Source organism: Takifugu flavidus, chromosome 6 (genome assembly GCF_003711565.1).
Source record: "Takifugu flavidus isolate HTHZ2018 chromosome 6, ASM371156v2, whole genome shotgun sequence".
Lineage (NCBI taxonomy): Eukaryota > Metazoa > Chordata > Actinopteri > Tetraodontiformes > Tetraodontidae > Takifugu > Takifugu flavidus.
This window is the reverse complement of record NC_079525.1, coordinates 10,344,171-10,369,858: the sequence shown is the minus strand read 5'-3', so window position 1 is coordinate 10,369,858 and position 25,688 is coordinate 10,344,171. Positions and strand designations below refer to the sequence as shown.

General features: G+C 43.5%; 3 protein-coding genes across 19 annotated transcripts in view; 2 read left to right on the top strand and 1 right to left on the bottom strand.

Moving 5' to 3' along the window:
- Positions 1–24: 24 nt before the first annotated feature.
- On the bottom strand, positions 25–6,124 carry ppp2r2ca (protein phosphatase 2, regulatory subunit B, gamma a). Of its 3 annotated transcripts, none has more exons than XM_057036327.1 (10): positions 5,896–6,124; positions 5,137–5,406; positions 4,842–4,939; positions 4,514–4,697; positions 3,892–4,004; positions 3,579–3,756; positions 2,842–3,006; positions 2,599–2,768; positions 2,310–2,401; positions 25–2,201 (listed from the first exon to the last, which is right to left on the bottom strand). In XM_057036327.1, the coding sequence occupies exons 2-10, from the start codon at positions 5,198–5,200 to the stop codon at positions 1,904–1,906; spliced, it is 1,362 nt and encodes a 453-aa protein (XP_056892307.1). In that variant the 5' UTR covers positions 5,201–5,406; positions 5,896–6,124; the 3' UTR covers positions 25–1,903. The 3 variants fall into 3 exon arrangements, with proteins under 3 accessions (XP_056892307.1, XP_056892308.1, XP_056892309.1); XM_057036328.1 differs by having other exon boundaries at positions 5,137–5,342; XM_057036329.1 differs by lacking the exon at positions 5,896–6,124 and adding an exon at positions 5,816–5,832 and having other exon boundaries at positions 5,137–5,342.
- Positions 6,125–6,761: 637 nt separating this feature from the next.
- LOC130527165 (histone PARylation factor 1) lies at positions 6,762–9,634 on the top strand. 2 transcript variants are annotated; one of them, XM_057035383.1, is made up of 8 exons: positions 6,762–6,881; positions 7,587–7,769; positions 7,918–8,104; positions 8,208–8,306; positions 8,414–8,567; positions 8,742–8,829; positions 9,026–9,198; positions 9,327–9,634. In XM_057035383.1, exons 2-8 carry the CDS (start codon positions 7,730–7,732, stop codon positions 9,456–9,458), a joined length of 873 nt encoding a protein of 290 aa, XP_056891363.1. In that variant the 5' UTR covers positions 6,762–6,881; positions 7,587–7,729; the 3' UTR covers positions 9,459–9,634. The 2 variants fall into 2 exon arrangements, with proteins under 2 accessions (XP_056891363.1, XP_056891364.1); XM_057035384.1 differs by having other exon boundaries at positions 6,831–6,881; positions 7,587–7,773.
- Positions 9,635–10,718: 1,084 nt separating this feature from the next.
- The window catches only part of LOC130526723 (ankyrin-2-like), a 56,226-nt gene continuing 41,256 nt past the window's right edge, over positions 10,719–25,688 (top strand). For 7 of the 14 annotated variants that reach the window (XM_057034556.1, XM_057034563.1, XM_057034550.1 and 4 more), the window contains exons 1-6: positions 10,720–11,162; positions 21,093–21,194; positions 24,373–24,471; positions 25,118–25,216; positions 25,297–25,395; positions 25,467–25,652. In XM_057034556.1, coding sequence (XP_056890536.1) covers positions 11,031–11,162; positions 21,093–21,194; positions 24,373–24,471; positions 25,118–25,216; positions 25,297–25,395; positions 25,467–25,652 — 717 coding nt within the window. In that variant the 5' untranslated portion in view covers positions 10,720–11,030. Of the gene's footprint in view, positions 11,163–21,092; positions 21,195–23,754; positions 24,273–24,372; positions 24,472–25,117; positions 25,217–25,296; positions 25,396–25,466; positions 25,653–25,688 lie in introns of those variants that run through there. The other 7 variants (XM_057034555.1, XM_057034552.1, XM_057034559.1 and 4 more) reach the window with 5 other exon arrangements.

Genomic DNA, 25,688 nt, shown 5'->3' with positions numbered 1-25,688 from the left:
TCAAAAAGTCAGACAAACAATTAGTGCAGTTTTACATTATTTTATTAATGCACATTCCTTTCATTCACCTCATTTGAGCTTTGTTTTTAGGTTGTTAGAATTGTCTCTTCTTTTCAGGTATGATAGATAATATGCACTAGTAGCATTAACTAATGGGTACATGCTGCTGCAACTGTGCTGCTGAAGTGGCTCGGTGTATGTGTTGGTGGCTATGATGTGATTACATGGAACCTGCTCTAAATGACAGCTCGCTGTTGGAGATCTGAGTTCAGGTTATGGTTAGGTAGTCTTGCATTTTCATACTGGCTGGAATTCTGTACTTTAAAAAGAAAAAAAAACAATCTGGACAAGATAGCGAGAAGATTTTACAACACTGGCTGACATTGTTGCAGCCCCCAAGATCAAACAGAGCTTTAACCTTTTTAACTGAAGACAAGGCAGAAAGGTGGAGATCAAATTGTCTCATTTTCTTTCACAATTATGTCGAGTTAGAATGAAAAACAAACAGTGAGGAATGATCCAATTTCAACAGTACACAACCAGATCACACAATATTCCTCGTAGGGGTCAAGGTCACTTGAAAACAAAGCACTGACTGCTCTACAAACTGAACGTACAGGCTAGCTTGTGTTCCTGTGAGATTTGTGGTTTCATGATATTTAGAACCTGTGAAATGACACATTCGCACAATAAAACATTGTTGTTGTTGTTGTTGTTGTTGTTGTTGTTGAAGACAATACAGTGATAATGAGCTGTCTGTCCATAACATAATGGAAACTTTTCCTGTTTCTCAAAATGGGGATTTGTTCATGAATAATGAGCTCAGATCTTCCCCTTTTAAATACCCATAAGGCTGAACCGCATGTTCAAGGTTGAGCTCAGCATTTTGGGTAAACACATGAGAAGGAGCTCTGTATTCAAACGATAGTTCAGCCAACGGAATGAAGAGCAGGATCAGATTAAATGTGACCACTTTTTTTCTTTTGTAAACCCTTTTTTTTAAACGTGGAAAAACATTCATGTATAGTGACTTTACTCTAAGTATGCACCGTCAACTAACTGATGCTATAATTGTAATTAAATGTCAATACAATCATCAGTCAATCAATATCTCGCTGATAAAATTCAATGGATTTAAGATGTGTGTTACCATTCCTGAACAAAACATCTTATTGCCTTTTGAAAAGGAAATAGAATATTTACAGCAAAGAGTAAAAAGATTTTACACCTGTGAGAGGAAAAAGCTCATGTTTTTAAGTATCCTGTTGTCCTGGTGCCCTTATTGCAAAGTGAACAGGTCGTACAATTATAGATCATTAGTGCGTGTGATCTCTGAGAGCACTGCTCCGGCAGAGAGAACACCAGGATCAGGGGGCTGTGTAGAGCAACGCTTCTGATTGTTCCAGAAAAATTATTCAGCTTTGGGTGCAGGTTCTGGCAAGTTTATTGGGAATTCCAAATCAGGTCGGTCCTAAAACCAATTTCATTCTGTGTCAGAATGAACCAAAATGTTAAAATGGAGTATATCAGTGAGGAGTGCAACAATGTGAGGTCAACAGCGCTGAGTCATTGAAGAGGTGTCCCTGCACCTTTTTTACACCGCGCAGATAGGAAATGTTACGCAATATCTCAAACAAGTGGACCAAAACACATCTGGGTGCTGGAGATGTCAACTCCTATTAGAGTTGAGCAAAGAAAGCGTCACCTTCTTCTGAGATTTGATATATTAAAAGTCTCTGTGGCTTTGTCTTGAATGGTTTACCATCACAAACATGTGCTCAGCATGTCATAAAACACCTTCAGTGGATCTATTCAAACCCTCCTGGTTCCCTTCTCCAGCCCATTCTGACCAACCTCGGCCGTTCTCTGAGAGTACTGCGTCTGCCATTCCCCTTTATGTGTGTCACTGCCCCTGCGTCTCGGGGTTGACCCGATCCTGGAAGATGTACAGGTTGTTGGTGGCTGCTATGGCGATGATATTCTCAGATGGATGCCAAGCCATGTGCAGGATTTTCTTGGTGAAGTCCAAGCTGTCAACGCCCACATCTCCACGGCGACGCTTGCCCCCGGTGTACACCCTCCGGGTCCGCAGTACGGCCCGGGGCTTGCTACTCTCTCGCCAAGCCTCCAGCGTTACTCCTCGACCCGTCTCCCTGTCAAACATCCTGAAGAAGCTGTTGTAGGCGCCGGTCATGATGACGCTGGAGACAGACAGAGAGAATGGGAATGACTGATGGTGCAGAGTGATGCAGTGCCTCTAAAACACACTCTTCCTGCATGTCCGGGTTAAATGCTTCCTACGCTCTGACCTGTCGGAGCTGTTCCAAACGCACTCGAACTTGTCAAAGATGCAGTCGTTTTCATAGAGAGAGCACAGCTTACTCCTTAAATATTCATGAACCTGTGGAACAATCAGATAGTCAGTCATTCTTCTGCAGGACTAGTGAATGTGCACACTCTCTTTGGAGGTGTGATAACCTAGAAGTGTCTGATCTGGGGTATTATTGCTTTAAATAGAAAAAGACAGGATCACAAATTAAATTAATGCATCTTAAAAAGAATGGCAACGCAAACAACGACAAGGTTCTGCGACCTCACCTGATATGTCTCCACTGGACCCTTGTCCATGTTGAGGTCCCACACCTTGGCGGTGAGGTAGTCTCTGGTCAATAGGTAGCGTCCACTGTGGCTGAACTTGACGTCCGACACGGAGGAAATGATCTCTGAGAAGAAGGATCTGCTGCCCGGATCTTCAGGTTCTTCAAACACTGACCGATGACAGGAGGAAGCTAGATTTCTTGTATCGGCTACACTCACACAGAATCAGCAGGAGATGCTCACGTTTGGTGTGTCTGTCGCAGAGCGCCGAGGCTCTCATGTCACAGAGGCGCAGCGTGCCTTTGCTGCTGCTGTACACGAACAGGTGGCAGTGGTGAGGGTGGAACTCCGCTGATGTAATCACCTCTGTCAGATCCTCCATGTTGGCTGGTTTGATGTCCACAATATCTGAGAAAAAGTTAAGGATCGAAACTTCAAGGGTTGAGCGGTCACAAAAAAACATTTGGGGTATTTTTCTTTTCTGATTTCAGGATCATGCCCGGTCGAAAGGGTCACAAACTGACCCTGATCTGGAAGTGCATGCCTCTGCTGCTTTCCCTGTTCTATTTGCAGCAGTCCTGTGTGGTTCAGCAGAACATGTAGTGCTCAGTGAATAATTTAAACTATTTTTCCATCGATGCTCCTCTGATTTTCTAGGTCAGCTTTCATTTGAATGAGAAATCACCAAACACAGTCATTCGCACATGCACTCAATGAGCTGGTGTCAACACATAAATACAGACATAATAAAGGGCCTTTATGGTAAATATGACACATGCGTACACAAACATATAATCTATGTTTGTTCCAGCAAGTATGGGCACTTGTTATAAAGCTCAGATTAATACTCTATTCCACTGTAATAGACTAATGTCACTCATGAGAGTCTCAGATTGATGCATCACATTGTATTGAGTGGAGACTATTCAAAGGAAACGGTCACCCACGGGCATCCCATACTAATACTACTAAAAGGATATTAAAGCTGCGGTCTGTGATGTCAAGATGCCACATGTTGATACGGAGGTCGTCAGCAGACAGGTAGGTCTCCCCATCACTGTTGACAGAGATGGAGTTGACATGGTAAGTGTGCCCGTTGGAGAACACTCGTCTGGGGCGAACCTCTACCATCAGATCCGTGGGTTTCAGCACCGGCACCTTAGATGCCGGGATTGAAGGAAAATGAAGGGGAAAAACAGAGGGATACCAAAAAGAACGACAGTAAATAATAACAAAGCAACCTGAAACACAGTGTACTTTCAGCCAAATGGTCACGCGAGCTGGTGCACGTACCTGCAGGGAGGTGATGGTGGTCATGTCCTTGAGCCGTCCCTCCTCATCTTTCAGGTTGTATCCTTCCGGTCGCTTGTCTCTCTCACTCACCTTCCACAGTTTAATGGTCTTATCTAAAGATTTGCACATCACAGGAGACTGATTACACAGATTAATGCTGAAAATTGAGGAACGTGTTTGTTGGAAATAGAAAACATATTGTTCCTTCTCTTCTTTTTTAACAAAAACTTTGAGTGAAAGGTTGGTTCCATCCCAATTTTAAAGTTGTGGAATGAAACTATTAAAATTAGCTCATCAAGACAATAACATACAGTTTGCCATTGGCAGAGATGTTCATGTCTCATGGCACACAGGTGTCAGAAGCTATGCTGCCACAATGCTGGGAATATGACATTTGACACATGACAGTATTCAGGACCGGTGAGCTGTCCAGAGCTCATGTCCCATTGTGTACAGGCCAAACCACCAGGAACTTGCTAACACTTTGTGGTTTTTCAATATACATGGCCCTGATGTCAACATCAATGATAAATCATGTTTACTGTAAACGCCTCATAGTGATGATTTTTTGCTAGTTTGAGTTCATCCTTTACTGAGAATTTTGGTGTCACTGTTATCTCACCATTGGTCGAGAGCAAGAAATGTGCAGCATTCTGCTGCGGCAGCCATCGGATCTTGTTGATCTTTTCTTCAATCTCCAGACTCTTCAGGTAGTCAAAGTCTGGTTCATGGCTCTGGAAAGTGCTGTAGACATTGTACTCCCCTGAGTCCACCGTCTCCCCCACCTCCTCTGGTTCGCCTTTAGACTAAAATGTACAAAATTGTGCATGGGCAATGGGAATGCAAATGTATTAATCTGACAACTTCACTTTAAACTACACAGAATGTTGTGAATTTTCCAATATTCAGAATTTGGGCCATTATTTTTAATTTTATGTCTGGAAACTGACCTCGGTCTCCCTCTGGAAGATGACCACTCGGCCACCTTTATCCCCAGTGGCCAGGAGATCTCCAGTCTGGTTAAATTCCACTGTAGAGATGACATCAGCTGGGAGGAGCAGTTCAATAAAAAGAGATTAGCAACAACAGTGACAAAGAGACAACAGAACAGAGAAAATGAAGCAGGGAAACTATTTAGAATGGTGAGAGCAATGCTCGATGGTGCTTAAAAGAACCCGTTCAGCCATACCAGCCTCTCCTCTGGCACCACAGATTTCCATGACTCGCCATAACTGGCTTTCGTACCTTCAGTAACATAGTCTCGCAAAAAAGTGTGGTTGATTTTGGGACTCTCAGCGTCCTCGCCCATCTGAAGCTGAGGGAGGGTGACCCGCCAGTGCGCCCGTCCTGAGGGAAAGGGTCCAGTCTGTGCTCTCGCTCTCCACCCAGGCTCCGCCCATGCTGCTACGGCCTAGCAGAGTGGCCTGGGACAAGGCATCCTGGGAAACCAGCTGGCCGGAAGAAGACGAGACGTGAAGGGGATGGAGATGCAAGCTGATACCAAAATGGTTAAGACTGATGGGGTAGTGGAGAAGAGAGGAGAGGAGAGCAGAGAGTTGTGATGGCAGACAGTATGTGCACACAGCCTTCCAATTGATGTGCCCGTTGCTAAATATTTACCGCACACCTAGCAAAGACAGGTGCGAGGCCTACTAAGCTGTGGAATGTTTAAGAACAGTGTTGCTGGGAAGAGATATCAGTCTGTTTGAATGGTGCTATTAGAAATAATAATGAAATAGAGTCCACTGTAACATTTTCCTTTTGCAGCTCCGGTACTAGTTAAGACTGCTGAGGTGTGGTAGTCATGTCTCTCCAAATCTCTTCTTTACATCAGTTTTAGCTCAAACATGAAAACACACATATTCACACACACATGCACACATCAACTGACACACTAAAACAGAAACTCATCCATAGACCCTACTCAAATGCATAGTCCTTGAAAGAAATCAGAGGAGAAAGCGATGTCTCGCCAGGAGCCAGGCAGGCCTGCAGCACACCTACCGGTCCACCTGCTTCTGCTTCTGCTGCTTTTCTGGTCTCGCTGTTATGGTGAGGAGGAAGAGGAAAAAAGATGGAGAAGGTGGGGGGACAGTAAAGAGAGATTAAGGGTGTTGGTCAGAGGATGACAGGCAAAAGAGGAGAAAAAAGGGGAGAGGATAGCAAGCCGGATGGAGGTCCGATGCCTGCCGATGCTGCGGAGCTGATGCTGTGCAGCATCCACTGTGTCATGGCAGCCTCCTCCTCGAAGAGCCAATCACAGTACAGCTGTCACTTATGGACCGACCCACTGCAGATGGTGAAGATGGTTATAAAGGCCAGCAGAGGGAGCCATTAGACCATAACCTGTCTGGTATTTTCAGAGGCGGACCTGTAGGTGACCGTTTCTATCTTCCTAATCTGTGAACAATCATGTTCTCTGTATTCTTTATATTTGTGCATGTGCATATTCTTAGTCTTGAGCATATAGACATAACAATGAGATAAATAACAACGGTTAACTATCTAACAACTAAATAAATATTTAGTAGATCGTTTTTGCCAAGTCAGTCAGTGTAATATAATATCTGATGGTGTTACAGTGTAGCTATAATTAGAATTAACACCAAAAGGTTTCAACTTGGGTGGGAAAATATAAAATTTAATTCAAAATATTAAATCCTTCAGGATTTAATTTAATTTGCGGTTTTCTGTTTGGCAACGTATTAGTGAATTAAATGTTAAAAATGGTCACAATCTTAGATTTCTTCCATGATAGAGAGCCAGAAAAGAGGTAGAAATCTCCAAAACAGTTATAAAATCAACCATTTAATCGGTTGTCGTCATGCTAGTAAACAGCTGTCAAGAGGGTGCAGTATTGTTTTGTCTGCTAGGGGGCAGTAACGTCATTTATCGCGTAGCTTTGTGCTTTGTGCTGAAGAAGAATCAGAACGAGAGACAAGAGGACGAAAATGACAGGGCGCGCAAAAAGAAAACCAAAATCCGCTCAGGTAATTTCGCAGCTTTGAGCTCTTCTGAGTCACAGTCATGTCGTCCCCCTTAATGTTTGACAGCGTTACCAAATGCTGCGCGCGTTTATAGCGGTGGCCAAACGCAGTCCGTTAAGCCTTCTGGTGAGGGTTTGGCACGCTGTGTGAGCAGCGGTCAGACAACAATATGGCTGTAGAACTACAACGCTGCCTGCAAAAAGATGCCTTTTCTTTAATGTTCACCATCAGGGAATAGAAGAAATACACACCCTTTAATACCGGGACGGCTGGACAATCAGCTGCACATTAACGAAGATGCCGTTTGGATTAAGTCTTGCCGTTTAGATAAATTGGGTGTCGAGTTCATGTATAGGTTACCCACGCTTTATTTTATTTCTTTTGTGTTTAGTGTTTTAGGTTAAACGTGTTGGTTGTTAACAGATCAGCTCCCCAATAACCCCCCCCCAATCCAAACAAATTTTACCCTGGTGTATTTTCTATCATCCTCTGGAGTTAGAATGAAAATTGAATCCAAGGGAGGGGAAAAACTGCATATAATTTTGAAAATATTTATGATGGAAGACTGAAAGTGTTTGCTGATTCTGAAATCTGTAATTGTAGGAGTATTTTAAAACTGAACACAACCCTCCCAAACAGTCACACTGCATCCTTTTCTATTTTTGACTAAAACATAATTACATGCGAGTTTTCTATGATGACTATTAGGAGTCGAGCTCAGGGAGCAAGGAGGTGAAGAAAGCTCGTGTGGATGAACCCAAGGCCGGTGCGGTGACACCAGGGGATTCAGTTCAACGTGATGAAGTGGTCCAACTGTACAAGCTTCAAATGCCTGAAGATCTCTTCCACTTATGGGAGTTCTGCAAAGAGCTCCATCCGACGACCCCTGCAGTATGTTTTGCAATATTTTCCTTATTTGCTTTTATTATCAAAAACGTAACAAAAGTTGGAATTAGTAGAATCAAATGGATGTATCAAACTAACATGAGGCCTGAGGACAATCTTGCTGCAGTTAAAAATTATAATTATCCTTTTATAGATGCGCTGGATGCCACATTAGGCTTGAAGCTGGTTGGTCCGTTTGAAATTCTGTCAGGAGCTCATAAAGCCTCAAAGAAGTCCGTTCCAAACCTCCACCTTCACTGGAGGTTTTTTTATGACCCCCCTGAGTTTCAGACCATTCTTCTGGGAAATCAGGCCACTCAGCATCATATTGGCTACTACAGGTATTGGATATCTAACATCTGGCTGATGATGGGGTCACTGTAGTAGGAGCAATGTTGGCTCTCAACCTCTGATACACTCAAACATACTCTCTAAATCTCACAGAGATAATCCAGACTCTCTCCCTTCATTTGTTGGAGAAAATGAAGCAAAGAAAGGCTACATCATCACACAGATGGGGGATAATGTGTTTGCTGCTGTCCTGTGAGTGTTTCCCTGTGTGGGAGTGTGTTTTTTTTAATAATAAATATATTGATAGTGGTCCGATGTATCTTCTTACTATGCTGCATCATGTTCAAAATCTCTTTCAGCTTACACCTGTTGAAGAGGAAAAAAGAGAGAGATGTCAAAAAAGCTGGAGCAGAAACTTTAGAAAAGCTGGAAGGACAGCTGAGGGAACGGGCAGGAACACTGGGCTTGTCTTTGGATCAGAAGTCCAAAGCCATGAAGCAGCGAGACAGGAAGGTACCCATCGGGAAGGTTTTTACTTCTTAGAAAATCAGTTTTTACTCAATCAGTAATATTTATACATGAGAGAACAATTTGTCTGTCTTTAAATGGGTGAGATCAAATGAATACACTGATTTCTGTCTTTTCTGCCATCCGATGCATGATGGGAATGCTTTTGTTGCTCCATAGGTGGTCACGAAGACGTTCCACAGTGCCGGCATCGTTGTACCTGTTGATAAAAACGATGTAGGATACAGAGAGCTACCGCAAACAGACGGTGAGCTTCTCTACTTTTTACATGCTGTGAACTAATTAAGGCCAGTGTTTTGGAATGATGTCTTTTCCACTTTGATGAGACTCGTCCATCCCAATGTGATAAACAATAATCACATTCAATCAATGTTAAGTTTATTGTAATAATTGATTATTGAAGCTTTTAACACACATGCATGTATTTATTTATCAATATTCAGCTGGTCTCAAGAAGATCTGCAAGGCCATTGTTGAGGCCAACAGCGATGAAGAGCGCATCAAAGCTTTTGGACCGATCCAAGAGATGATCACTTTTGTCCAATTTGCCAACGATGAGTGTGACTATGGGATGGGTTACGAGCTGGGAATAGACCTGTTCTGCTATGGCTCACATGTCAGTTTTCCAAACTTTATTTCAAAAATGTAACCATTATGATCTGTTCACATCATGATGTTACTGTGTTTAATGGAGTTTAATAGTGTTTTCCTCATTTTTTTCCCTTTTTTTTTTGTCTTTCACAGTATTTCCACAAGGTTATCAGACAAGTTCTCCCCATGGCGTACAGCTTGCTGAATCGAAATTTGTTTGGAGAGATTCTGGAGTCCCACCTCTCCAAACGTAGCCATGACGACCTCGACCAACTTTCCTCGTAGTTTTAAAACACTAAAGACTCAGAAATGCATTTGGGTTCTTGCCGTTAATACGTATTTACTGTCTGTTGTTTGTTCAGTATTTTTTATGATGGCCTGGGTGCTGATGTCAACATCTGTTCAGTGACATCGTGTTTATAATTGTTAGATGTTTAATAAAGTATTTTTATATATAATGACCTGGCTGATTGTTTTGAATTAACATTATGTAAGTCCGTGTTGATGTGATACCATACATCAAAGATAGGGGTCTCTGTTGCTCGTCAGCTGCTGTCATGCCGCAGTGGCTGAGCCACCTCTGGCCCAGGATCCAAACCTGCAGCAGCAGTAAATCACAGATAGTTGGAAATCATTACAAATCCTATAGATTTGCCATGCATTCACTCTATGCGCAAATTATTTGAGACGGTCATGGGGTGGGGAAACTAACGGTATTAGTATTGAGTTGATGTACACAAAGGCATTGTGAGAGTGTACCGTTGTCTTATCATGACATGATGCTCTACGGAGACCCAAGATCCTTAGCACTTGGGGCCTTTTCTTACATTGCCCACAATATCTGATCTCAGTGGCCCATTTTACACTTATTGTCGGGATAATGAGAGAGAGAGAGAAAAAATGTTAATATTTTGGTACAACCTCTGACTGAAACGCCGTTTAAAGAGACCGCCTATATAAATAAAAGCTCTCTCCCTCTCTCTCTGCTCTACGGATATATAATATTATATTTACATTCTCTCTATGTGTACCATGTTCCTCCATTTCCCTCTTCCCCTCGATGCCAGTCCCCTGTGTTTTTACCGTCTCTAAGATAGTTATTGATTTTGACCTGTCGGACTCCATTAAATTTGTTGCTCAGTGAAGACATACAGGTCATGTTGGAAGTGGGGAGCACTGGAAGAGCACTGGAACACTGGAACTAGGACTACATTTATAATACAAAACCAATTTACATATCATTTTTACATCTTACGGTTGTTTCTTTTTTATTAGTTTTTTTTTTTTTAAATTTTGTTTTAGTACATGTAGCATTTAATATGCACAACCATTACATATTTAAACACTAACACGTCGTTATAGTGGTGCATTTGCGTAAGAGAAATGTTGACGTAACTGTTACGTTTGTTGCTTATTTCATAATCCGTGGTTGGGAAGAAATCTTAATTAAACTATTTCACAAAAAAAATGTTTTTATTAGAAGCATCACATGTTTGTTCATCGCAACCATGTAGCCACATATCGTATGAGGTGTTTTACGTTAATCATCCTACTTAACCTGTAATGGCAAAATTTCCGACTGTCAGCGAAGGAGTCATTGATCCTGCGGAGTTTCAGGGAAACGCGTCAAAGGCGCGTTCACGTCTCCATTCACTCGCGCACACAGAAACAAGAGCATCCCTGCAGCGCCCTTCTCGGTTTAACGAGCTGCAGCCACACTGATTGTTGGGCACGTTTGTGTTCAGACTGCCAGTGATGCCAGGCCCCGCCGAGCTGTCTGGATTTTGACACCCCGGCTCAGCGACCCTCGTCTGACCGCTTTACATCCGAGAGCCAGCAGCCACAACTCGAGCCGGAATGTCAAGGAGCTCCGAAGAAAGTCACTCCAGGGGCGGTGGCTCCGACAGTGACTTGAAAATGGCCTCTTCCTGCAACAGCTCCCCCGAGGGTGGACCTCTACCACCGCTGCACCAGAGCCGTATACGGCAGGTAGGTATCCGTCTGCACCGGGCGGCCCGATCCGCCGAACCGCTGCAGATGCTGATCAAAGAGCCATCAAAGGCGTTGTCCTCTGTGGCTTTACCATCTTCAGACATGCCTTCGTGTAGGATCGGACTGTTTTAATGTTGGTACGTAAGATGGTGTCTTTTGGGACTCTACAGTGATGGATGTTTACAGCTACTGGGGGTTTCACTGGTCACAGGCTGAGCATCCCTCTGATCACCTGTGATCAGCTGTCCCCCCAAAACAGGCTCTTTCAATAACATCTCCAGCTTTCAGTCTGTTTATTTGTGGTGCTGTCATTGTGGATTAATGTACTGGCCCCTGTGTTCACACTTATTTTGCTTCCTCTTTCCAACTTTCCAACTAATTTGCTGCTTATCTACCAACACATTGATGTGTAGTTGCTCCCTCATCTCCTACATGTGCTAAACTTCATGCATCCAAATTTTGTCACGTTTATTGTAACATGTTCGTGTGTAAACACACAAGTTTAGAGAGGTCAAGCAAAAACTTGTATTCGATCATCTGTTTTAACGAGTAAGAGGCCAGTGAGGGGTTCAGCACACTGTGGGCTGCACAGGTGACTCTTCCTGTCTCAGCACTCTCTCTCAGCTAAAGTGATGTCAGTGATGCAGTGTAGTGACCACACACACCGTCCGTGCACTCACTCACTCACTCACTCACTCACTCACTCACTCACTCACTCACTCACTCACTCACGCATAGACATCCTATTATTGGGTGGGGCCACTGAGCTCACTCACTTGGAGGCGCTCTAGAGTTATCATCAGCACCAGTCTCACTCGTGGTTTCCATTCATGTCCCCACACAGTAAGATTACAGCTTTAAAAGATTTATTTATGCTTATATTTTTATTTTTGAAGTTCTCGTTTGATAAAATGACAGTAATTTCTGGCCGATTTAGCTTTTGAGACGATGTTTGTTCTGCTGAGAGAACTTAAACAACAATATAAAATGAATCATGATCATCAAGATAAGCAATATAATTTTGATATTTTTTTTTTTCGAGGCTGGTGTAAAATAAACACACAATAAAAGACAAGAAGAGACACTGTAGATCAGAGGTCCGGCCCTCGAGGGCCACAGTCCAGCAGGGATTTCTCTCCTACCAGAGAAAAAATACTTTCACCTGAGATCCCCCTTTCCTTTGAAGAACCATTTACTTTACAGAAAACCCAGTTGGACCCTTGAGGACTGGATTTGTGCTGTAGATCATCACCACATACGCAAGAACAGATCCAATATTTCCTATATTCACTAAACATTTACAACATCAGAAATGGCTGCGGGGTTAAAAAGAATTTCCCACCGCCAATACTGGTGTTTAGCCTGTAAAAGTATGTCCAAATCTACCTCTGCTGATGGAGCTCAGTGCCAGTAGTGATGAAAACACAGATGCTGCAGATGTTGGTGGTGATGATAACGCGTGGTACACTGTCGGACGCCGGGTACTTTGAAGTACGTACTTTCCACCATCGCTGGTATTTGCCGCTGGCCCGGGGTGAAATGCATTGTGGGTTACCTCACTGTTCCAAGTCTACAGCAGTTACGTCTGATGCATACTTGTTAAAATGAGCGGAGCAAGTACAGGAAACCTGGCGTGTACTTTATGGCTTGCAGACTTAGAATTGGAACAGTTGGTACAAATCATACAGCGATTGAAGCAGGTCGGTGCAGCTGGCGAAGCTATTTTATCTTACCTTGAAAGTACCGTAGCTTAATTTATGTATTCTGCAGCAGAGACTCCATATAACATCTGCTGGTTCATCATTAAACCATCTGAGGGGATGATGTCTTCATGTCCTGTTATGTAAGACTGAAAGTCGCACAAGGATAAGTGGTAACTGTAGCTTTTCTTTCTAGAAGCTCGTCATTGTGTGAGAACACAATCAAATATAGCCACTAAAAGGTTATGGTGAGGTGGCCTTCAGTACAGACGGCAGATCTTTGTGTACCAGACACAAAGCGAGACGGCGCTCTGCGATTCCAGGCTCTTACTTGCAGATCTAAAAATATAACATGTCTCTGGTGTGATTGTCCTGGAGAAAAATAGCTTCTTCCCAGCCAACTGGCTGCACGTCCACGACTGTGTGCTTGCTGAACCTTTGTCTCTGGGCATTTATTCTGCTGAATGACTGCTCCTCCTCTGAGCAGTACAGGCGCTGCCTCATACCCAGTCAGCCCCCCTCCCCTCCACTCCAGCCAGGCCATGTGACCATCCAGTGGACACTTGAGGCAGAAATCAGTCCAGGACTGCATTTTATATCAATGTCTTTCCGACATAGATGATTAAAGACCCAACAGCTGTAAGATGGGACACTTTTTCTCTTTCACAAGAGATTTCACAATCACAGATTTCTCTCATTTTCTGCTTTGTCTCGCTTGTCGTTCTTTGTCATCATCAAGATTTTGTCTCTCTCTCCCCAACATTGGTCCCTATGTGATGATGCTGATGTGGGAGGTCAAATTTCACTGGAGCCTTTGACATTATTCCCTCCCTCTCCCTCTGTGTCTCTGCCCCCCGCTCTCTCTCTCCTGCCTCTCCGACTGTGTCTCCTCTCTGACTTTGTCCACTGGGATTGGTCTGATGGGATTATACAGGAAGAGAGCCTTAATGGAGCTCTGGCCTTTATTATATCACATCTATAAAGCTTTACATACATGTTCATTGGTGCAGAATTGCAACTCAGCTCTGTCCTTGAGGGTAAAAAGAAGGAAATCTAACCCAACATTTAACACTAACCTGTCCAATTCTAGCCCCAGTGTCAAATACCCCAGTGATTCAGTGCTTCTTTAAACTTGTGAGACAATTGTTTTGTCCACACAGAACATCTGACATGTTGTTTTGTCCAATACACGTTTGACCAGTTGGGTTTCCTGTGCACACCTATCCCACACACTGTAACTAATACTACACAAAGTACTTACCAGAGTTGTTAAAGCATCTGTTTGTTTCAAAGTGCACACAAATCTGAAAATGACCACAAGTCGACCGCATCAGCACCGTTACCATAGTTACCAAAGACATAAAAAAATGATAAAAGTCTCCGTGAACATATCTGCTGTTTCATGAGCGCGTGCAGACATTTCTTAGTGTGTCTTTGTGTGCAGTGACAGCTTCAGTTGTTCAGTTTGCGAGTTAATAATGTAATTCTTTAATATTTATTACTATTAGAAGGTTGTTTTGTTAGTTGTTTGTCGAAAAAACAATGATTTCAGAGCCCTTGACAATTTACAATATTAATCTATTGTCTATTATTGTGGGTGGTGGTGGCTAAGGCTGTCGGGGGCTGGGCTGGCAAGCAGAGGGTTCCCCAGTACGAGCCACGGTGCAAACAAAACATGGAAGGTGGTAGTCGGGGAAGTTACCAGCACTGCCAAGGTACCCTTGAGCAAGGTACCGAACCCACAAATGCTCACATGGGGCCCTACAATGAACTGGCAACCCACAGAGGGATGCAGATATTGTGCAGATCACACAGCAGCTTCCAGAAGGAAGCTGAAAATGTGAACTTACTTTTACAATATTGAAAAGTTTAAACACTTTTCACCATAAAGAACCCTGCTGCATCATTTAAAATGCTGTTAAAGCATCTTTATCCTAATTATTATTGCTGTTTTCCTGTTCTGAATGGCTTCTACGGTCTTGTGCTGTCTGCGGGGCACAAACCAGACATGTCCCAGAATGACCATGTTTGGGCCCAGTACTCCCAGTAGCATGGAGCCACTCAGTCGGCTCCATCAGATCTGATGCAATCTACTAGCAATGGTCATGAGATATTGACAGGTTTTGAGTCACTGTCATGTAAGATGCAATCAGAAAAGCGCTGGTATTTCTGTCTCGGCTCCAACGTCCATGTGGGTTGCCAGGTTTTCTATATTTGGGTGTCCTGACACCCCCAGAATGTGTTCACGTGTGTGGGCACCTCATGTGTATGCGGGGTGACCCAGTTACATCTGACACCCTGTCCCACTAGCCTGGTTGAAGGACAGAGTTAGCATCACCCGATGAGTCAGGGATCGTCATTGTGGGCTTCTATTCCAGAAGAAGATGTAAAATAATGAAACACAAAGGTTCAGAGGTTAAAACTGGAGCACAAACTGCAATACGTCTCGGTTCCTCGACCGACATTAGGTGGTTTTTTTGGACAGTGGACAGTGGGAGGCATTTAGATGTCAATTATTCATCAGGGCCTTATAATTCTGTTTCCCGTCAAAACGAGGGAGCGGCCTGCTTGGTGATCAATGCACTTCTCAGAAGCTCAGCTCACCTTCAAGTGAACGTTTTCACTTCCTCTCTCTCCTCTCTGTCCTGCCACCCGCTCGACGAAGTGAAGGTTTTCACTCTGGAAAATACATCACATCTTTTTGCCGTCTCATCGAAAATAGCCCGGCTTGTCGTTTGGCACACAGGAAGCGGATCGGCTGAATCACGGCACTTTCTGCTTTTTCTCGTAACACATCCACTCGAGCTCTTACACATGTTTAATTCAGGTTCCTGCAGTGCGATGTTATGTTTGGCTAATTGTCTGCGCGCTAATTTCGCCCTCTGTAGATGACAGCTTCATTAGCACTGACTCATATGACTGGTTGCTGCTGTGAATTTTAGGTCAGACGCTTCACATTTCATTGTACATTCATCTTGGAGGTGAAATCACTCTCTGCCTCAGTGCCTTCGCTGCCAGTCACACACAGAGGAGAGTGTAGTTTGCATTTCAGCAAGTGTACTGTGGCTGCGGCTGCTCTGTGTAGAGATAAATGCGTGATGCCTTCTACAGATTTTCACAGGAATTTGTGAGCCAGTTTATCTTCTCTTTCATAAACACCACAGGTCAATGTAGAATGAGAAATCCTTTAACGTCGGCCTATTAAAAGAAGACCAGTACACCAAACACTACAGCAGCCTTACTTTATACAGAGATAAGATGGCAGTTTTGCTCCTATTTGGTATTTTCAGGGGACTGTGTCCCATTTTATTACCAGGAAAACCAAACTGACATCATGTTTCCTGGCAGCCCTTCAGAGAGGAACATCATAAAAGAGCTTTACTGCCATTTGGGATACAGAGATATCACACCCTCCATTATGGCAGACTTTTGGATGTATTCAGCCAATGTCGCAGCTCCTTATAACAATACTGATGTGATCTGCATTTCTTGGCTTTATAATTCCTCCAGGGCTGCCACAGTTGGGGTTAACTGTAACCTAACCATAACCCCTAACCCTCACTCTAACCCTAACCATAACTCTAGCCCTAACCCCAACCCTAACACGAATCCTAACCCATAACGACTAACCCCTAAACCTAAATTTTAACCATAATCCATAACCCAAACCCCTAACCCATAACATCTAACCATGACTGTAACCCCTAACCCTAACCCGCTGCTCTAAAAGTGAGCTGTGTGGATAGGATGAGGTTATCACTGGATTGCTCCTTTGACCCATACATATCAAAGGTGTTGTTATAATATTTAAAATTAAGATTTGTTTCCCTGATAACACAGAGAAAACAGGTCAGACCAAAACAGTTTGAACTGAAACACATTTGAGCAGGCGAGCGATCCGTGTTCTGTGGCATATTTATCATCCAGCTCATAAATCAGAACATGGATGCGTTTTTGTCTTTAGTTACAACAGGGCGTAGTCTCAACTTTCTCCCTCTCTGTATCATATAGCAGCTTCAAGGTCACATGATCCATCTCTGTTTCCTCCTCCCTCTTGTCCGAGTGTCATTACTCAGTGTATTTGGGTGTGGCTCAGTCTGGTTTGCTAACGTCTGCTCTGCCCGCCTGAATTAGATTGTACTTTTCTGTGATTTGGTTTGGTTAGAAAGCTGGAGTGAGTGTCAGGAGTTTACTTTATATGTGACCTTTTGAAAACAAAAGAGATTATGCTGACATTCAAATATAGATAGAATTTCTGTCACGACGCTTTAATTTACTTTGTTATATGTTCATAGAAGACAAAATGTGCACTGGAGCCTGGCAACTTAACCAATACTTACGTGTGTGCACGCGTGCGTGTGTGCACGCGTGTGTGTGTGTGTGTGTGGCTTGCACACATCCTTGCTAATGTAATGAATTATTTATCCTTTCTTCAACACAAAAGCACATTAAATCTCTATTTGATGGTGAGTACAGCAATTAAGGAGACAGTTATTTGTTTTCTTGCACAGCGTTACATAATTAAGTCTGCGTGGCTCTGACGTTGTCTATCCAGCCATGTGTTGTTGCTCCCAATCACAGTAGTTCACCTTGGGACGTGAACAGGAAACTCAGCTTTATACGGATTTATGTAGTTTGGCTAATTTTTAACTTTATTGTTGGTTTCACATACTTTGCTTTTTTGCCTGCAGCTTAATGCAGCATTAACTTAATGCACCTTTCAAAGTGGTGAATGATATTTGCCTTTGGAGACAGGAGCTTTGTGAAGGGGATGAAAATGTTGTCATGAAAAATTGATGGTCTGAGAATCTAAATGAGTCATCTCAAAGTTCCTCCCCCATTAAATCTCAGATGTCTCACATGATGCAGATGCTCCAGCGCTCCATTATCGAGCAGGAGAATCATCAGCAACAACAATAACAACACCATCAGCACAGTCAAAATTTTGTTTTAAATTCTTCTGTTTGTGTTAATTCACACAAAAAAGAGAAAGCAATTATTAAAGAAGTATGTCAGCATTTTTATTCAAAAGTTATCTGTGAGTCAAGCTGCAAAATCCACTCAATCTGAAGGACACAAAGAGGCAAGGTGCTGACGTCCAGTCTGTTTCTAGCGGGTTCTAATGGGCATAAAAGCCTTCGGATCTATAAAATGAACAATAGACCATTAACTCCTGTGTCCAGTACAGGATTGACTAAATCAAGAGAAACAAGAGCTCGTATCAGATCTCAGTGGGGCATTCAGAGTAATATGACTCCTAAATGGATCCACACACACACACACACATGCACACACACACACACACACATACACACACTATCACAGCAAAATTTCAACTCAATCGATCAATAAAGCAGCAGATTCAGTCTAATGAATCTGAAACTTAAGAACTCTGACAATGCCTATGACATTTAGGATTAGGGTTAATGTGCAGCCTCAGAAATATCAGTAATGAGCAGGTACAACAAAAAGTCTAGCTAAATGTTTGGAATCCCTAATCAGTGATTCTTGACAGATTGTAAAACATCCGTGTTACCAGCAGGGGGTGCTGTAGTAGCAGAACAGACCGGAAACATCGACTATCTGCACCAGGGAGCAACGTGCCCGGATGCTTTCCACGCGCAGTGATTCAGCATATCAACCCCACCTGAGAAATGTTGCTGATGTTGTTACTGCCATTGATGGAGTCAGTGGGAAGGCGTCATCTTTGAGCAAACTAGAGGTTTGAGCTTGTGTTGCTGCCAATTCTAACATGAGCTATGTTGAGAGGGGGTTCAACCTTGATCTGCTGTGACTGGACATACACACACACAATCATATTCTGTCAGGCACCAGTATCAATCACTGTGTTGCAGCTGAGATTAGGACTGACCCATTTCCTCCTTCATGCAGGGGAAGCCCATTACTCAGATGATCGGGAGCACTTTCCATTGTTCACATTACACACGCCCCCCTCCAGTGTTCCGTGTGGTGCCCTCCATCATTTCCACCAAAGGAGAGCCTGTATCGAAATTCACAGTTTCTCCTCCTCTGCAGCCTCTTTGATTTTGTGTATTTGTTGATTTAATATTGATACATTTGGAGAAGGTTTGTTTTTCTATCTTTGTGAGGGTTCTCATTGACCGATGCATTGCCCAGCCCCTTACCCTGACCTCAAACATCAAAAATAAATGTTGAACCCTCACCCCCAAACCTGAATCTAGTCCCTTAACCTTAAAACCAAATCTTGACCCTCACACAGACATTGGAGGTTGTGAGGACCAGCAAAAAGCCCTCACAACCAGAAAATGTCTGTAATTTTCTGATTAAATTTGTGTTCCTCTCCTCACTGCATCGCTTGTTCACACACACATTAACCTGCATCATCTTTCTATCACAGTGAGCTTTTTCAGAGCAGTATTGAGAGTGAGGCTGCTGCAGCCAGCTGGCAGATGACATGCAGCTTTCCTGTGACTCGCCACACGTGCGCACAACACACATGTACACACACACACACAGAGCACATGTTTATTACCACATCTGTTCACTTGCAGTGGGGTTTTCACGTACAACTGCATCCTGTGTGTGCTTTGGTGACTGTTGGGATGGATCTCACAGTGATTGTCCCTTAACTCGTTTCAGGCTGGGATTTGCTCACGATCAGCTTCATCCTAGATTTTTGGTTTGGCTCTTTGGATTGCCTTTGCCAGTTGGTGAGCGACGAAATCATCACAGGTCCTGGAGGCATTAAGGCTAAAACAGTGAAGGTTTAGCAGATAAATTGAGATTTTAAAGAGAAAAAGGGAGGGTAGCAGACTGAAGTCATGGCCCACGCTGCTGCACACCTGAAGAAGGCTCGAGAACTTGAACAGAGCTCAGAGTACAAAGCTTTACAGAAAGCCAGAGAAAAGAGGAGACAGCAGCGCGAGAGAGCCGAGCGAAAGCGGCAGGTAAAAGTCGTGATGTCGTATTTGTATATCGGTGGATTTTGGCTGGGGTTCTTCACAGAATCTAAGAGCAAACTGAAATAATAGTGTTATCAGATATCCTTTACAACAGCATTTTTGTTTTATTTTTAATTGGAATCATGACTAAATTAATGCAACATTTCAATTCCAATGTACTTGTTGAAGTACTGACACAGTGTTTGACCAGTTGTGTTCAGTAAAATGTGATGGTACATTTATAACTTGTTATATACCACATGCATTGACATATATGCCTAGTACTTTAAAAATGTATCCAATAATAGCTTCTCTAATCTTGTGTGTGATGGAATTTCCTTGGCACTTTGTTATAGTTTAATAGGACGTTAGTTAATAGTTTTATTGCATTTCTGCAGAGCTGTTACAGAGTGCAGAATCTTACTATTGCTTCTTGTGAGAGCGGTGTTTGTGTTCGGGCTCAGCCGTTCCTGGACAGCACCACAGATGCGCTCTCCGGTCCAACCTAGGCCCAGCTGTCATGCTTCCCACAGCGGGTGTGGACACCAAGAGCTGGTGGTGGTCTCTGAAATCAGTGCATGCGATGGTAAAAATAGCCGATGCTAGATTGGCCACGAAGGTTGACTGTTTTACGGCTGCAGTTGTCATTCTTTTGAGACGGGACAGAGGTATAGACGGAGGCAGGACTGGGTCTTGGTTACTTACTAACAGAGGGGGCATTTGGGCACATTCGTTGGCTTCCCAACATCAAAAATGATTGAGTCTTGTAACACCAGGATTGAGGTTTGAACAAGGTGGTTTCTTCATTTGGATGGTAAACATGGGCAACGCAGCCGGATGTAATGTATGTGGATCGGACATCCTTGTAAACCATCATGGGAGTGACACAGACATGAACCATCACTCTGAGCTCTGTAGAGCAGCTGGTTCAGGATGTGACAATGATGAGTCTGTGGTAAGAAGTTCAGATAATGGCACGGATCATCAGCTTTTCTCTTAACCCTTTTCAATGAGGATGTGGTCAATAAAGCATGTTAATCTCTTCTACTGCTATGTGCATGTGCGTGCGTGCATGCATGTGTTTTATCATTGAACCGCTGTTACATATTAGAGTGTTTTATTCCCACTGATTCTGTCTTAACCCCATTGAGATTTAAAACCCATTGTCACTGAGATCAATGTAGCTGAGTGTAAAATGCTGATATGTGACTGATGCCATACACCTGTCCTGCATTATTTACCTGATGTCATCTTTGGTTTCCTTTTGCTGATCAGTCTATGTATGTCTGTCTTCACGTCTGCAGTCTGACAGTAACACCAGCTTTCTGCGTGCCGCCAGAGCCGGAAACATCGACAAAGTCCTGGACTTCCTGAAGAATGGAATAGACATCAGTACCTGTAACCAGGTAAGAAGAAATTATCAAGGGGAAACCCTGATGATGCTACTGCTCTTAATTTTGTGTCCAAATTTAGACTCCTGATAAACTTAAATTGTCTTATCTTGGACAGAAAAACACAATTTAGGGTGTCAATTTTGTGAGAACAGTGTGGAACAATCACTAATTTCAGATGTATATTTTACTGTATTTCCATTTCAACAGCATCCACCCATCAAGGTTTGCTATAGCACCCCCGCCCCTTAAAAAACAATGCCTATAGATGTTGCATCATTTACTCATCATATCTTTGCTTGTGATCTCTGTGTTGCCATGCAGCACATACAGTGCATGCCACTGTTTCTCTAGCTGGACAAAATTGTGTCTGGTTGTTAAACATGTGGAATCCAGTCCTGTCTCTGCTGCGGCGCTACGGCGTCACACCACAAAGATCCACAGAGTGGCTTTAAGAGGAGCTCGATAACAGGATCAGTTAGATCTTTGTTTTCCAACCATTCTCAGTTGGTTTGGACTGGTCAGTGTCCTTTGACAGCTGTTCTTCTCCGTAGTTGGCCTCACCCACATTCCAATAAGTGGGGTGGCTGCAAATTACTTCCCCCCCAGAGCCCCTCCATGTCAGTATGATTTACAGTAGTCACGAGGTGGCTTTAGCTTGAATGTGTGAGAGTTAGTGCGTGTGTGTGCGTGTGCATGTGTGCGTGCGTGCATATGTGTGTGTGTGTGTGCGCCGCCCACATTTTGTGCTGTCTCATTGTTGATGGCTTTGCAACTTTCCATTATCGTTATGCGCCAGGCTGCAATTGGTTGGCGGAGGGGGGAGCGGCATCGGCCCACCCTTAACTCTGCTGTTTGTTGTCAAGTTCACCATGGCTTTGTTTTGTTGAAGAGGGAAGCCAGACATGATTACACACATACACACACAACAAGGCGAGAACATGCCCCCCCTCCTGCAACAGGAGAATCCTGCCCTTCACAGTATCTGTCAAGGGTCAGATGACCATATCTGAGCCCTTGTCAGGTGGCCAAAAATGCAAGTGACATTTGTGTGTGTGTGTGTGTGTGCCTGTTTCTGTGTGTATTTCTCAGAAGTGTGTTTAATGAGTTACTTTAAACTTTAAACTTAAACTCAATTTATCAGTTCAGTTTATAATCCACTACTGTTAAATGGATGTAAAACCAAGGTTACACACTGATTTACACATCTGTGGTGCTAGATCTTGTTTGATCTCCTGTCAGATGGATTCTCTGTCCGATGGACGGACGGAAGGAAGGAAGGAAGGAAGGAAGGAAGAAGGAAGGAAGGAAGGAAGGAAGGAAGGAAGGAAGAAGGAAGGAAGGAAGGAAGGAAGGATGGATGATGGATGGATGGATGGATGGATGGATGGATGGATGGATGATGGATGGATGGATGGATGGACGGACACGGGGGGATTTCCCTTGTGGTCGTTGCTACTGAGGAATATCCTAGAAAGCAGTATTAGTGGTGTTGGGTCGGTGCAGAGCCAAGCGAAGTGAGCTGGCCAAGTTTCTTCAAGAGGGCCAGAAAAAGATGTCAGCTCTCCTCACAGCCAAAAGATTTTGTGAATGGCTAAAAAATATAAATTGCAATGATGTGACAATTTAGACCTCATATGAAAATGATGTTTATAAAAGGCAGTTTTAATCTGTGTATATGTGTGTGTGTGTTTGTTTGCCATAAGTGATTGTGCTCATTCATGTCACCACCAATTAAAACCTGGTCCGAATCTGTAATCTACCCCAAAATTAATCCCCAGTAAGTGATATTACTTTTTAATCTGGATATATTATTTCACCCCCTTCTACTTCCATTATAGCCAAAGTCAGCAGGCACAGAGATGCAACTGTTAATCTGGATTGGATGGAAATTTTCAGGCCTCTCTCCAGCGAGGAAGCACAACAAACGGCCACCATGTGACCGCTGCGTTAGGCTGTTTCCATTAGCTAAATGAAGCTTTCATTTACATCAGAGAGCCGGAGGAGATTTGTGTGCATGTGCACGCGTGAGCCTGGAACTGGGCGACTTTTATCCATCTACCCTGGAGAACATTAATGTAACCGTTAATTGAAATCCTCTAATGAGTTGGCATCATTTCTGCTGTGTCAGCAAGTCCAGCATCAAAGCCATAAAGGATGTAACGGTGTCCTCCTACATGTAAACGTTGACATCCAATGTAGCTTGTTTCTATGTAGATTAAGACCAGTAAAGTGCATTTACACACTTTCAGAAGATAAAATGATATGATGTTGCTTTACTATAATTTTCTAATTAGACCCACACTAATATTCATCCTATTTAAAAATTATTATAAAGATGGTAAATATGGTCTAAATCACTTTATTTACCTTTTCAAGCCATATAGTTTATCTTTGACATTTGACTATCCTCACGTACACACACACCGTGGCCTTTGAAGGAGCCCTTCTATTTTTCCTTTTAAAGGTTGACATTTTCTAAATATGTTTGTGTGTGTGTGTGTGTGTGTGTGTGTGTGTGTGTGTGTGTGTGTGTGTGTGTGGTGTGTGTGTGTGTGTGTGTGCGTATGTGTGTGTGTATGAGAGTGTGTGTCCTACATATCTGTGACAGTGCAGAAATATGACACCCCTATGGCTGTTTGGCATTTGGTAAAGAGAGAGAGAGACCATGTGAGTGTGTGTGTGCATGCACAGCATTTGTGCACAAGTGAAGGAAGGGGGCGCTGATCATAGAAGCTCCCCCACAGCTTGTCTGCTTCATCAGTGCAGAGCCAGGAGGCACCGTGTTTCTCTCTAATCCAAGTCAAGGAGCCTACAGGGGGGGAGAAAGGGGCACAGAGACCTGACGAGTGGTGCCCAACTTGAGGAAGAGGACTGGGAAAAGTCCTGCTGTGGACAGAGGCGCCATCCTAGTCCAGCTTGGCACATAGTTTAAAAAAAGGAAAAGATAGACGGACGCAAAAGAAGAGTAAGCAAGGAAGAGAAGAGAATAAAAAGTAAGGGAGGGGTTGCAGAAGGGACGGAGCAAGCTGAAGGGTCAGATCTAGACCTGTTATAGCAGGATCAGCACACATGGAAGACGAGGAGGACGAGGTGAATCGTACTTTTTGGGCTTGCACACGTGCATGACGCGATGTCGCTACCTTTATTCTCTTCATGAGCTACAGTTCTGGATCTCACGTTTTCCCTTCAGAATGGGCTGAATGCTCTGCACTTGGCTGCTAAAGAGGGACACAAGGACTTAGTGGAGGAACTGTTGGACAGAGGTGCACCTGTTGACTCGTCCACTAAGGTAGATAAAAAATAACTCTTGCATTTCATTTTAGTTTGTGTTACTGGTCATTAGAAATGAAGAAGTCAGTGGAATCCTGGTAGGATATTATACTGTCACTGTTGTGTTACTCTGCGAAAGCCAACTGAGACGCGTCATACTTGGAACGATACTAAACACCCAGTTAGGAATCTGTCACCCCGGAGCACATAAAATTGGTCTTTGATGTGATTGGCTCCCTGAGCCTCCTGTCTGAAATAAAGCACATCAAAAATACATCTCATTAATTTGCTCAGTCTCCGCCCACCTCAGTGAAATATGCCGATATTTACAGTGAATGCTTCTTTTTGAACTTTATTTATATTTAACTTTAAATTTTCACGTTATAATTTTCACTTTATAACCTCTCTGTCAATGAAAAAAAGGCTCCTCGACTCTCAGAGACCTTCAGTAAAGTAAGGATGAAACACAACTTTAGATTATGTAACTAAAATAAGCCTTGACAACACAACCAAAGGCCACCTGATGCTTTTGACAAACTTTTTTGCCTGACTGTTACTGAGTTCTGTGTAAATTCTTTAAAACTACTGATTGAATCAGGTCCAGTTTCTTGCAGCATCTCTCTTCATGTTTGTTCGTGGCCACATATCATTGATTTTCTCTGCAGAAAGGCAACTCTGCCCTCCACATCGCCTCCTTGGCAGGACAGCAGGATGTGGTCAGGCTGCTGGTGAAGAGAGGAGCAAATATTAACTCTCAGTCTCAGGTGGGGAAACATTGCAAAGCTGCCGTATTGTGCGACAGCAGGTATCTGGAACGTATCTGGTGTGTTCTCTGTTGCTGCAGAATGGCTTTACTCCGCTCTACATGGCTGCTCAGGAAAATCACTTGGAGGTGGTGCGATACCTGTTGGAGAACGATGGCAACCAAAGCATTGCAACAGAGGTAATATTGCATGTGTGAGATCACCAAACGTCACAATTACACACACTGAATCCTTTTTTTTTCACTACCAGGATGGTTTCACCCCACTGGCCATCGCCCTTCAGCAGGGCCACAACTCTGTGGTGTCCCTGCTGCTGGAGCATGACACTAAAGGCAAGGTCCGCCTTCCGGCCCTGCACATCGCGGCTCGCAAAGACGATACCAAATCTGCAGCACTGTTGCTCCAGAACGACCACAACGCTGACGTCCAGTCCAAGGTGAGGGCCCGTGGGGCCAGGAGATGCTGGTGGGGG

Coding starts and splice junctions, on each gene's coding strand:
- LOC130527165 (XM_057035384.1), top strand. CDS start 6,843: ATGACAGGGCGCGCAAAAAGAAAACCAAAATCCGCTCAG. Junction 6,882..7,586: donor GAAAACCAAAATCCGCTCAG/GTAATTTCGCAG, acceptor GATGACTATTAG/GAGTCGAGCTCAGGGAGCAA. Junction 8,307..8,413: donor AATGTGTTTGCTGCTGTCCT/GTGAGTGTTTCC, acceptor AATCTCTTTCAG/CTTACACCTGTTGAAGAGGA.
- ppp2r2ca (XM_057036327.1), bottom strand. CDS start 5,200: ATGGGCGAGGACGCTGAGAGTCCCAAAATCAACCACACTTTTTTGCGA. Junction 4,698..4,841: donor TCTTCCAGAGGGAGACCGAG/GTCAGTTTCCAG, acceptor TGTACATTTTAG/TCTAAAGGCGAACCAGAGGA. Junction 3,007..3,578: donor CATCACAGACCGCAGCTTTA/ATATCCTTTTAG, acceptor ACTTTTTCTCAG/ATATTGTGGACATCAAACCA.